This window comes from Cetorhinus maximus, chromosome 18 (assembly GCF_964194155.1).
Source record: "Cetorhinus maximus chromosome 18, sCetMax3.hap1.1, whole genome shotgun sequence".
NCBI classification, from domain to species: domain Eukaryota; kingdom Metazoa; phylum Chordata; class Chondrichthyes; order Lamniformes; family Cetorhinidae; genus Cetorhinus; species Cetorhinus maximus.
In genome coordinates this window covers 48,366,491-48,379,033 of record NC_135896.1, presented here as the reverse complement: position 1 = coordinate 48,379,033, position 12,543 = coordinate 48,366,491, and the positions used below count along the sequence as shown (strand labels likewise).

General features: G+C 47.3%; 1 protein-coding gene across 3 annotated transcripts in view; it reads left to right on the top strand.

Moving 5' to 3' along the window:
- Positions 1-12,543, top strand: part of wdhd1 (WD repeat and HMG-box DNA binding protein 1) — a 76,346-nt gene that overhangs the window by 50,121 nt on the left and 13,682 nt on the right. For all 3 annotated transcript variants that reach the window (XM_078562645.1, XM_078562643.1, XM_078562646.1), the window contains 3 exons: positions 7,648-7,808; positions 8,260-8,316; positions 8,813-8,856. In XM_078562645.1, coding sequence (XP_078418771.1) covers positions 7,648-7,808; positions 8,260-8,316; positions 8,813-8,856 — 262 coding nt within the window. The remainder of the gene's footprint in view (positions 1-7,647; positions 7,809-8,259; positions 8,317-8,812; positions 8,857-12,543) is intronic.

Here is a 12,543-nt window from a genome sequence, read left to right as displayed (position 1 = left end):
TTGTGATTTCGCCTTTAGAGATTCTGTTCCCCTGGAATACACTTGAGCATCAAATTATAAGCACAATTTCAGCTCTACCGCCACGCCATGCAGAGCACCACTGCTCCTAAGATGTACCACTGCTCTGATTGGAGCCTGTTTCTCTGCTCCTCTCTTAACTCAACTGGGATCTGTTTCTGCCCCCTGTCTTTGGCCCTTTTTTGGGACTTCCTTTAGGGACCTCTCCCTGTTGCCCCCCACCTTGTCCCTCTCTCTGGGACACATCTTAACTCTCACGCTCCACACCCAGTCACTTGACTTGGGTTTTTGCATCCTCCTCCTTTTGCCTCTATGTGCGGGCTTGCTGGGCCTGTCCTGGCCCCGAAGAATGTGCAGATGTTGAACTGCGCATGTGCAGCCTGCTCCCAGCTTCCACATGTGGGGAGGTCAGAAGGGGTCTTGGAGTTCCTGACCTCTGCATTCAACAAGGTAAGTTGGATTTCGTAACAATGGGTTCAATTCCAGTGCCGGCTGTGATAATTCTTGGAGACCTGTCTCCGTGACTTGCCCCAAGCTTGATGTGAAGTCGTGCCATTCAAGCTATATAACCAGTTGCCTTTCTCTAATGGAGAGAGATGCCAATGGCCCTTCATGGACCACAGCTAATTACCCATTACCCCATATTCCCACAAAATCATGAGCTATAGGAAAATGTATTGACCTGATTTCACTAGTTCACTGTTGAAGTCATGTTTTGCAAAAGACCACATAAATTATTGGTAAATCTAAATTTAGCTTGATATTAAAACAAAACTGCATTTGTACAAGGGGTTACTAGTGGTGTGCTCCGGGGCAGACTGTAGCTGAGTCTGAATTATTTCAAACCGTAAGCATTACAGTTGTAATTTTACTCACTGTGAACACCTCAATGTTATTCTAGCTTGATCGTGTCATCAATGAGCCTTTTGAATTTTGAAACATCTGACCAAAATTTATCAGGTGCTGTGCGCTGCTCCTCCGTTCGGTGGTTTTCATATTGTATGCTTTTTTGTCATTCAAAATTGTGTCTTAATATTATTCTGCTGTTCCACCACTTTTTTTTGAGGGATACTTTGTGTTGTACTCGACTCTACTCTGTGTTGTACTCGACTCTACTCTGTGTTGTACTCGACTCTACTCTGTGTTGTACTCGACTCTACTCTGTGTTGTACTCGACTCTACTCTGTGTTGTACTCGACTCTACTCTGTGTTGTACTCGACTCTAGTCTGTGTTGTACTCGACTCTAGTCTGTGTTGTACTCGACTCTAGTCTGTGTTGTACTCGACTCTAGTCTGTGTTGTACTCGACTCTAGTCTGTGTTGTACTCGACTCTAGTCTGTGTTGTACTCGACTCTAGTCTGTGTTGTACTCGACTCTAGTCTGTGTTGTACTCGACTCCAGTCTGTGTTGTACTCGACTCTAGTCTGTGTTGTACTCGACTCTAGTCTGTGTTGTACTCGACTCTAGTCTGTGTTGTACTCGACTCTAGTCTGTGTTGTACTCGACTCTAGTCTGTGTTGTACTCGACTCTAGTCTGTGTTGTACTCGACTCTAGTCTGTGTTGTACTCGACTCTAGTCTGTGTTGTACTCGACTCTAGTCTGTGTTGTACTCGACTCTAGTCTGTGTTGTACTCGACTCTACTCTGTGTTGTACTCGACTCTACTCTGTGTTGTACTCGACTCTACTCTGTGTTGTACTCGACTCTACTCTGTGTTGTACTCGACTCTACTCTGTGTTGTACTCGACTCTACTCTGTGTTGTACTCGACTCTACTCTGTGTTGTACTCGACTCTACTCTGTGTTGTACTCGACTCTACTCTGTGTTGTACTCGACTCTACTCTGTGTTGTACTCGACTCTACTCTGTGTTGTACTCGACTCTACTGTGTTGTACTCGACTCTACTCTGTGTTGTACTCGACTCTACTCTGTGTTGTACTCGACTCTACTCTGTGTTGTACTCGACTCTACTCTGTGTTGTACTCGACTCTACTCTGTGTTGTACTCGACTCTACTCTGCGTTGTACTCGACTCTACTCTGTGTTGGACTCGACTCGACTCTACTCTGTGTTGTACTCGACTCGACTGTGTTGGACTCGACTCGACTCGACTGTGTTGGACTCGACTCGACTCGACTGTGTTGGACTCGACTCGACTGTGTTGGACTCGACTCGACTGTGTTGGACTCGACTCGACTCGACTGTGTTGGACTCGACTCGACTCGACTGTGTTGGACTCGACTCGACTCGACTGTGTTGGACTCGACTCGACTCGACTGTGTTGGACTCGACTCGACTCGACTGTGTTGGACTCGACTCGACTGTGTTGGACTCGACTCGACTCGACTGTGTTGGACTCGACTCGACTCGACTGTGTTGGACTTGACTCGACTGTGTTGGACTCGACTCGACTGTGTTGGACTCGACCCGACTCCGCTGGACTGGACTCGACCCGACTGTGTTGGACTCGACTCGACTCGACTGTGTTGGACTCGACTCGACTCGACTGTGTTGGACTCGACTCGACTCGACTGTGTTGGACTCGACTCGACCCGACTGTGTTGGACTCGACTCGACCCGACTGTGTTGGACTCGACTCGACTCGACTGTGTTGGACTCGACTCGACTCGACTGTGTTGGACTCGACTCGACTGTGTTGGACTCGACTCGACTGTGTTGGACTCGACTCGACTCGACTGTGTTGGACTCGACTCGACTCCGCTGGACTCGACCCGACTCCGCTGGACTCGACCCGACTCCGCTGGACTCGACCCGACTCCGCTGGACTCGACCCGACTCCGCTGGACTCGACCCGACTCCGCTGGACTCGACCCGACTCCGCTGGACTCGACCCGACTCCGCTGGACTCGACCCGACTCCGCTGGACTCGACCCGACTCCGCTGGACTCGACCCGACTCCGCTGGACTCGACCCGACTCCGCTGGACTCGACCCGACTCCGCTGGACTCGACCCGACTCCGCTGGACTCGACCCGACTCCGCTGGACTCGACCCGACTCCGCTGGACTCGACCCGACTCCGCTGGACTCGACCCGACTCCGCTGGACTCGACCCGACTCCGCTGGACTCGACCCGACTCCGCTGGACTCGACCCGACTCCGCTGGACTCGACCCGGCTCGGCTCTGTTCTACTCGACCCGGCTCGGCTCTGTGTTCTACTCGACCCGGCTCGGCTCTGTGTTCTACTCGACCCGGCTCGGCTCTGTGTTCTACTCGACCCGGCTCGGCTCTGTGTTCTACTCGACCCGGCTCGGCTCTGTGTTCTACTCGACCCGGCTCGGCTCTGTGTTCTACTCGACCCGGCTCGGCTCTGTGTTCTACTCGACCCGGCTCGGCTCTGTGTTCTACTCGACCCGGCTCGGCTCTGTGTTCTACTCGACCCGGCTCGGCTCTGCGTTCTACTCTACTCTGCTCTGCTCCGTGTTCTACTCTGCTCTGCTCCGTGTTCTACTCTGCTCTGCGTTCTACTCTACTCTGCTCTGCGTTCTACTCTACTCTGCTCTGCTCTGTGTTCTACTCTGCTCTGCTCTGTGTTCTACTCTGCTCTGCTCTGTGTTCTACTCTGCTGTGCTCTGCGTTCTAGTCGACTCTGCTGTGCTCTGCGTTCTACTCGACTCTGCTCTGCTCTGCGTTCTACTCGACTCTGCTCTGCTCTGCGTTCTACTCGACTCTGCTCTGCGTTCTACTCGACTCTGCTCTGCTCTGCGTTCTACTCGACTCTGCTCTGCTCTGCGTTCTACTCGACTCTGCTCTGCTCTGCGTTCTACTGGACTCTGCTCTGCTCTGTGTTCTACTCGGCTCTGCTCTGCGTTCTACTCTACTCTGCTCTGCTCTGTGTTCTACTCTACTCTGCTTTGCTCCGTGTTCTACTCTACTCTGCTCTGCTCCGTGTTCTACTCTACTCTGCTCTGCTCCGTGTTCTACTCTGCTCTACTCTGCTCTGTGTTCTACTCTGCTCTGCTCTGCGTTCTACTCTACTCTGCTCTGCTCTGTGTTCTACTCTGCTCTGCTCTGTGTTCTACTCTGCTCTGCTCTGTGTTCTACTCGACTCTGCTCTGCTCTGTGTTCTACTCTGCTCTGCTCTGTGTTCTACTCTGCTGTGCTCTGTGTTCTAGTCGACTCTGCTGTGCTCTGCGTTCTACTCGACTCTGCTCTGCTCTGCGTTCTACTCGGCTCTGCTCTGCTCTGTGTTCTACTCTGCTCTGCTCTGTGTTCTACTCTGCTCTGCTCTGTGTTCTACTCTGCTCTGCTCTGTGTTCTACTCTGCTCTGCTCTGTGTTCTACTCTGCTCTGCTCTGTGTTCTACTCGACTCTGCTCTGCTCTGTGTTCTACTGGACTCTGCTCTGCTCTGTGTTCTACTCGACTCTGCTCTGCGTTCTACTCGACTCTGCTCTGCTCTGTGTTCTACTCGACTCTGCTCTGTGTTCTACTCGACTCTGCTCTGCTCTGTGTTCTACTCTACTCTGCTCTGCTCTGTGTTCTACTCTACTCTGCTCTGCTCTGTGTTCTACTCTGCTCTGCTGCGTGTTCTACTCTGCTCTGCTCCGTGTTCTACTCTGCTCTGCTCCGTGTTCTACTCTGCTCTGCTCCGTGTTCTACTCTGCTCTGCTCCGTGTTCTACTCTGCTCTGCTCCGTGTTCTACTCTGCTCTGCTCTGCTCCGTGTTCTACTCTGCTCTGCTCTGCTCCGTGTTCTACTCTACTCTGCTCTGCGTTCTACTCTACTCTGCTCTGCGTTCTACTCTACTCTGCTCTGCTCTGTGTTCTACTCTACTCTGCTCTGTGTTCTACTCGACTCTGCTCTGCGTTCTACTCGACTCTGCTCTGCTCTGTGTTCTACTCGACTCTGCTCTGTGTTCTACTCGACTCTGCTCTGCTCTGTGTTCTACTCTGCTCTGCTCTGTGTTCTACTCTACTCTGCTCTGCTCTGTGTTCTACTCTGCTCTGCTGCGTGTTCTACTCTGCTCTGCTCCGTGTTCTACTCTGCTCTGCTCCGTGTTCTACTCTGCTCTGCTCCGTGTTCTACTCTGCTCTGCTCTGCTCCGTGTTCTACGCTGCTCTGCTCTGCTCCGTGTTCTACTCTACTCTGCTCTGCGTTCTACTCTACTCTGCTCTGCGTTCTACTCTACTCTGCTCTGCTCTGTGTTCTACTCTGCTCTGCTCTGTGTTCTACTCTGCTGTGCTCTGTGTTCTAGTCGACTCTGCTGTGCTCTGCGTTCTACTCGACTCTGCTCTGCTCTGCGTTCTACTCGGCTCTGCTCTGCTCTGTGTTCTACTCTGCTCTGCTCTGTGTTCTACTCTGCTCTGCTCTGCTCTGTGTTCTACTCTGCTCTGCTCTGCTCTGTGTTCTACTCTGCTCTGCTCTGCTCTGTGTTCTACTCTGCTCTGCTCTGCTCTGTGTTCTACTCTGCTCTGCTCTGTGTTCTACTCGACTCTGCTCTGCTCTGTGTTCTACTGGACTCTGCTCTGCTCTGTGTTCTACTCGACTCTGCTCTGCTCTGTGTTCTACTCGACTCTGCTCTGCGTTCTACTCGACTCTGCTCTGCTCTGTGTTCTACTCTGCTCTGCTCTGTGTTCTACTCTGCTCTGCTCTGTGTTCTACTCTACTCTGCTCTGCTCCGTGTTCTACTCTACTCTGCTCCGTGTTCTACTCTACTCTGCTCTGCTCCGTGTTCTACTCTACTCTACTCTGCTCTGTGTTCTACTCTGCTCTGCTCTGCGTTCTACTCTACTCTGCTCTGCTCTGTGTTCTACTCTGCTCTGCTCTGTGTTCTACTCTGCTCTGCTCTGTGTTCTACTCTGCTCTGCTCTGTGTTCTACTCTGCTCTGCTCTGTGTTCTACTCGACTCTGCTCTGCTCTGTGTTCTACTCTGCTCTGCTCTGTGTTCTACTCTGCTGTGCTCTGTGTTCTAGTCGACTCTGCTGTGCTCTGCGTTCTACTCGACTCTGCTCTGCTCTGCGTTCTACTCGGCTCTGCTCTGCTCTGTGTTCTACTCTGCTCTGCTCTGTGTTCTACTCTGCTCTGCTCTGTGTTCTACTCTGCTCTGCTCTGTGTTCTACTCTGCTCTGCTCTGTGTTCTACTCGACTCTGCTCTGCTCTGTGTTCTACTCGACTCTGCTCTGCTCTGCGTTCTACTCGGCTCTGCTCTGCGTTCTACTCTGCTCTGCTCTGCGTTCTACTCTGCTCTGTGTTCTACTCTGCTCTGCTCTGTGTTCTACTCTGCTCTGCTCTGTGTTCTACTCTGCTCTGCTGTGTGTTCTACTCTGCTCTGCTCTGTGTTCTACTCGACTCTGCTCTGCTCTGTGTTCTACTGGACTCTGCTCTGCTCTGTGTTCTACTCGACTCTGCTCTGCTCTGTGTTCTACTCGACTCTGCTCTGCTCTGTGTTCTACTCTACTCTGCTCTGTGTTCTACTCGGCTCTGCTCTGTGTTCTACTCTGCTCTGCTCTGTGTTCTACTCTGCTCTGTGTTCTACTCTGCTCTGCTCTGTGTTCTACTCTGCTCTGCTCTGTGTTCTACTCTGCTCTGCTCTGTGTTCTACTCTGCTCTGCTCTGTGTTCTACTCTGCTCTGCTCTGTGTTCTACTCTGCTCTGCTCTGTGTTCTACTCTGCTCTGCTCTGTGTTCTACTCTGCTCTGCTCTGTGTTCTACTCTGCTCTGCTCTGTGTTCTACTCTGCTCTGCTCTGTGTTCTACTCTGCTCTGCTCTGTGTTCTACTCTGCTCTGCTCTGTGTTCTACTCTACTCTGCTCTGCTCTGTGTTCTACTCTACTCTGCTCTGCTCTGTGTTCTACTCTACTCTGCTCTGCTCTGTGTTCTACTCTGCTCTGTGTTCTACTCTGCTCTGCTCCGTGTTCTACTCTACTCTGTTCCATGTTCTACTCTACTCTGCTCTGCTCCGTGTTCTACTCTACTCTGCTCTGCTCCGTGTTCTACTCTACTCTACTCTGCTCTGTGTTCTACTCTACTCTACTCTGCTCTGTGTTCTACTCTACTCTGCTCTGTGTTCTACTCGGCTCGACTCTGTGTTCTACTCTTCTTTGGACAGATTAAAATTCCAAATCTGTTTTATTTTGAAATTTCACTTCAGTATCCCATGAATAGTGATGAAATCTGTTGTGAAGCATGAGCTGGATTCAAATGGAAAAATCTAGGATGGAATTGGCAACTTGGAATTTGGGCTTTTTGCACTATGGTTTAATCTTAGATCCAGTAAATTACATTGTTCCAGAGGATCGTTAAATTCACATGAACAACTATTTCATATTGATTTCAACTAACTGCAACCAAATAAATGGAGCAGCTGCAAGTAACCACAGAATCCAGCCACCACATGCATTTTTTCTGAGTTAAATCACAACTGTGATGCTTACGGTTTGAAATAATTCAGACTCAACCACAGTCCACACTGAAGCACACCACTAGTAACCCCTTGTTTTGTATGTGTAGTTTTGTTTCAATATCATGCTAAATTTAGATTTGCCAACAATTCTGCATTTGCGCTGAATTGTTATGCAAATAAAAGCAGTCTTGTTTGATTTAAGCATTTCAGGATCTAAAGCTTATGGTCTAAATTTTGCTAATTATTGTAACTCTCTTCCTCTCACAGCTACAAAAGATCAGTGACCAAATGGAATTCGCCACATGTACAGCCCCTAGCTCAGAGTTGTGTTGAAAAGGAAGAAGGTAGTGAGGAGGGTGTTCAGAATTGCGAAGAAGAAAATGATAACAATGGATTGGATCCTGAGGAAGCACTTTATGCAAAGAGAAGTGAGACCAGCTAGATATTCAGCTTTTAAAATTTATTTTAGATTGCTTGTTGCATATTTATATTTGAGTCTAAACTAATTGTAAGTCCAGGTTTTTAAAATTTCTGCTAGTTGCTCTCATGTGAAGTTCTTCCCACAAGAACTAAGTAAAATAAATTGTGCTTCTATTCCTGTAGTTGCATGTCTTCCACTTCATCACTTTTTCTTCCTTCATGCATAAACATAATCTGATCCATTTGACATTTGGATTCAGAATTTTGAAATAAATAAATAGTTGAAAATGTTTGTACAAGTAGATACTGATGCATGATTTCCTGCAATTTCCAAAAATAATCCCCATTTATTTGTGCTGGCAATTTGTGTTTGGAAGAAACCCAATATCTGACGAAAATAGATTCTTAGTGTTGAGTATTTGTTGAATAGAACTAACTCACTGTCCTTCTGTACTGCAGGGTTCGATCCATTTAGTAAAGATCTTGGTTCTGCAGAAAAAATTACTCCCAAATCAGGTCTGTCGTGCAAAACTATGTTTCATGCAAATTATAAATGACTGTAGTTTGTCATTGGTGTAATTGAAGACCCTTCCATTATATTAACTTTACAAGTTAATTTGTTGTATGTTTAAAAGAGTGATTAAAAAGTATATTGACGTAAGTGTCAGTAGGTTTCAATCAAAAGCTATAGCTTTCAATCCTATAGTTTGGCCTAATGAGTTTGCGTAGCAGTATATCATACGCCTTTGTGTTTGATCAACTGGCTAGTTGGCTAACAGCGCAAATTGGATTAATGGACAATTCATTGCAAACTGAAACTAGATGCTAAATCCAGGATTGTTTCCTTTTAAATGCTGTTGGTGTCAAAATGATCACATCATACTATCATTGATACGGATTTCAATATACCATGGAACAATGCTTAATTTTTTTATTTAGTGAAATTGGAAACCAGCTTTGGATTTATGATGCAAGTTTGGGTTTTATAACTTTGTATCTGTTCTGTCAACAGTAACTCTTACAAACAGCATGCTTGCACGTCCCAATCCCTTTAAGGTAAGAAATGGTCATAAATACTTAAAGATTTTGCAGTTATTAAATATTATCTCTCCTGTAACTAATAATTGAATTGAGACAGAGGTTTTATTGGAAAACAATTGGTATCCACAAGAGAAATTTGATGTAATTTATGGCCTAGTCACACAACTACAATCTGACTTCCCAGAAAGTGAAGAAAAAAGGCATTTTTCATGGAAGCCTCTCCCTAAAAGAAAAAAAGAACAAAAATAGCAAACAACAAGTGATAACTTTGTTTTTAAAAGATGTAAAATATGAATATCAGACTCTAAAAATAGTTGGCTTCCATGTACTAATACATATTGATATTGCATGTCTTCCTGTCTTTTATTTGCATGTAGAAACCTAAATAAGGGATCAAGGCTGAAACAAGTAGGAATATAACACTGGGTAAATCAGGAAGTTTGGATTTTAAAGAATTGTAAATTGGAGGGAAATGAGAAGACTGATGGTATGTTATAGTCTTCTTTAGCTTTAAGGTCTTAGGAAAGATGAATTGGAGTTGGTAGAAAGTTCAGTGAGTCCTGAATCCAGTGCAGCAAGGATTTAGAATGATGGAAGAGCATCAAAAAAAGTATTATCATAAACGAGAGGAATTTTCAGCCTCAAAATCAAGATGTGTTAATTTAGCCATACTTCAAGAGGAATGAAAGCTCAATGTATGTGGTGTTAAGAAAATTGGTGAATGTAGAGTGATATTTATCATGAAAGGAGCGGGTGCAGTTGAGCAGAGAAGATGATGTGGAAAAGAGAGAAAGCACCCTTGGAGAGCCTCTGAGTTGATGGAGAAACAGTCAGCCTTGAGACACAACATAATTTGTGATTTGGGAGGAAACTAGTCATTATTGTGGAAGATCATATAATGCTAACTTGTCCAGGTAATACCAAATGTGATCACCAAAGTGATCAAAGGCAGAGGTTGAATTCATCGAATAGGCAAGATGATAACCAGTGGAAATAAAAATTATACTGATCATTGATTAAAGTAAGACTTTTGGGATACTAATTTAAAATCTTACATAACTTTAGAAACTGCACATGGGCAGTAGTTGCAAGGGTAAGATGGGATCATCACTTTTAGGATTAGAATGAATGAGCACAAATTTCCGGGGGAAAAAAAGGTTCACTAGTAAGAGACTGGGGTAAAGGCATTACACAAACTACATTTGGAGATATATCTTAAGAATATGCACCAAAAATTAAAAGCAGGTAGTCACTTTCCATGCAGTACTCCTCACACAGGAAAGTGGTGCTGTTATAAGGTGTCCAGGTAAAATGTAATGGCCAGAATCTTCCGAGGTGTGGCAGTCACCATCGATTGCCACTCTGCTCCTACTTTCCACCACACCAGAGCTCCACGTTTCTGGCCAGGACTCCTGATGCCGGTTGCTCCAGAAATGCGGAGCATACCGCCCCTTACTGCTGGATTGTCGGGGGGGGAAAGACAAGCCATGTCCCCTTTTTATGGCACTAGCTGCCATAAACTGTTAAGTAAAGAGTTTAAATATCCTGTAGCTGTTTTGAAAAGCTACGGAGAGAAATGGGTGAAGAGGTAGGGTGGGTAAGAGGGTAGGCTGCGTGAAGTAACTGGGTAAGGGGGTCGGGTGGCAGATGGGTAGCGTAGTGGGATGGCAGGTGGACAAGGTGGCAGGTGAGCAGGGTGGGTAGGGATGTAGATGGGTAGGGTGGTGGGTGGCATGGTGGGAGCTGGGTAGGGTAGTATGTGGGCTTTGGTGGTAGGTAAGAGAGATGGGTAGGGTGACACCTGGGTAGCTTGACACCTAGGTAGGGGGTAGGTGGCAGGGTGGGTGATAGGTGGGTAGAGTGGGCAGATGTTTAGGGTGGCAGCTGGGTGGGGTGGGTAAGGGGTAGGGTAAGTGGGTAAAGGGACAGGGTGGCAGGTGGGTGGGGAGGCTGGCGAATGAGGTGCATGGGGTGGTAGGTGGGTCTGGGTGTTGTCGGGTCAGAAATGGTTGTTGGGTTGGGTGGGGGGCGGGAGTTGGGTGGTGGGGCTGGTTGGGCCGGGTTGCGGGGGGTCAAGGAGGAGATGGTGGTGTTGGGGGTGGTTGGGTTGGTGGGTCGGAGGGGAAGTCAGGAGTCGGGGGTCATTGTGAGTGATTGCGGGGGCGGTGTCAGATGTATAGTTACCCAGGGGTGGGACTAGGATTTTTCTGTCCAACATTTCCTAGGCAACTATCCAGGTAAGTCTCCAATTCTAACTCAGAGGGCCCCGGAAAGGAGGGGAATTGCCCATCGGAAGTTCACACTTCCCAGTCAATTCCCACAGCCAGTACATTGGGACTTCAGACGGGTCCCAATGATCCACAGACCGGAACATCTGGGCCAATGTCATGGCCAGAAACTCAAAGCTACAGCTCAATCCTAGCTACTCCAGTCCATGCAATTGCACATAAGACAAATGGGTGATTAATTATTAAACTTCAATGTAACTTCTCTCTAATTGTTGCTCAGTGAGCTGAAACCCCCAAATCTGTCCACAAAATGGGCATCTACAATATTCTATCCCTACCCCAATCTTCTTCTTCTCTTGCCTCCTCTGTATGGATCCCTGTCGTCTTGTCTTCCTTTCCCTAATGCTCCTCTTCTCCCTCTGCTCCATTTTCCTCAACTTAATTTCTCTATTATCACACCATTCATTACCTCCTGCCTTCCTCTCCTCTCTCCACCATCCTCCCATCTCATTTTCCTTTCTCTTCAATGCTCCCGTCGATTTCCATCTCCCCTTTTGCCCCAACTTTTGCAATCTCCATCTCCCCCTTTTCACTTTGCTCCACATGTTTTTCATCTTCCCTCTCCTTTCAATATCTTCTCCTCTTCTCATATCCCCCTCCTTCTCACCATCTCCATCTCCCTTTCCTCTTTCCATCACTATCTGCTGTTTCTCTTCCCTGCCCTAAGTTCTTGCGTGACCTGAATGTTACACTTGTTCTTGACTCCTTGGGAGCTAAATTAGCCCCTGAGTACAGGCATGGGGATCGCAATGTGCAATTAACCCGTGCCCATTCGGTGTATTACAGGCAGAATGCCAACTTTGTGCTGCCTGCTTCATTTATATGATTGCTGTACACAGCCAGCTGTAACGCCGTTGTTTGCTGGCTACATGTATCAGCAGAGAACCCAAAACCTTAACTTGCTAGAACCCTGCTCCCTGCACTTTTTAAAGTGGAGGTGCATCATGGCCGGAACAGGTGTTGGCAGTCGTGCAGGAAGTGAATTTGACCTGGGAAACATTGCAGAATGGCACAACGTATGACAGAGCAGACTTCAAAGATTTTTAACACTGGAGGTGCTAGTGGAGGAGGTGGAAAGTAGGAGAGTATCATCAGGAGGCCATCCAGACACATGCTTAGAAGGTAGTTGGAGCAAGCTACATCAGTGCCAGGAGTGAAACCACAATGACCTGCATGCCATGCAGCAAGAAGTTCAATAACGTTACATGACTGGGCAATGCATCTTCAAATGCTACATCCTACCAAGTGCACCAGAAGCCTCATATGCTGCTCACTGCACCACACCCCAGTCACTCATCTCCTCCAACATTTTCAGTCAATCAGAACTTGCACCTAACGTTTATGTGCTTTGCCCTAACACCCTAATTGCTGCAGCAACCTTAAAGCTTGCACGCACTGCTACCTAGTCAACCAT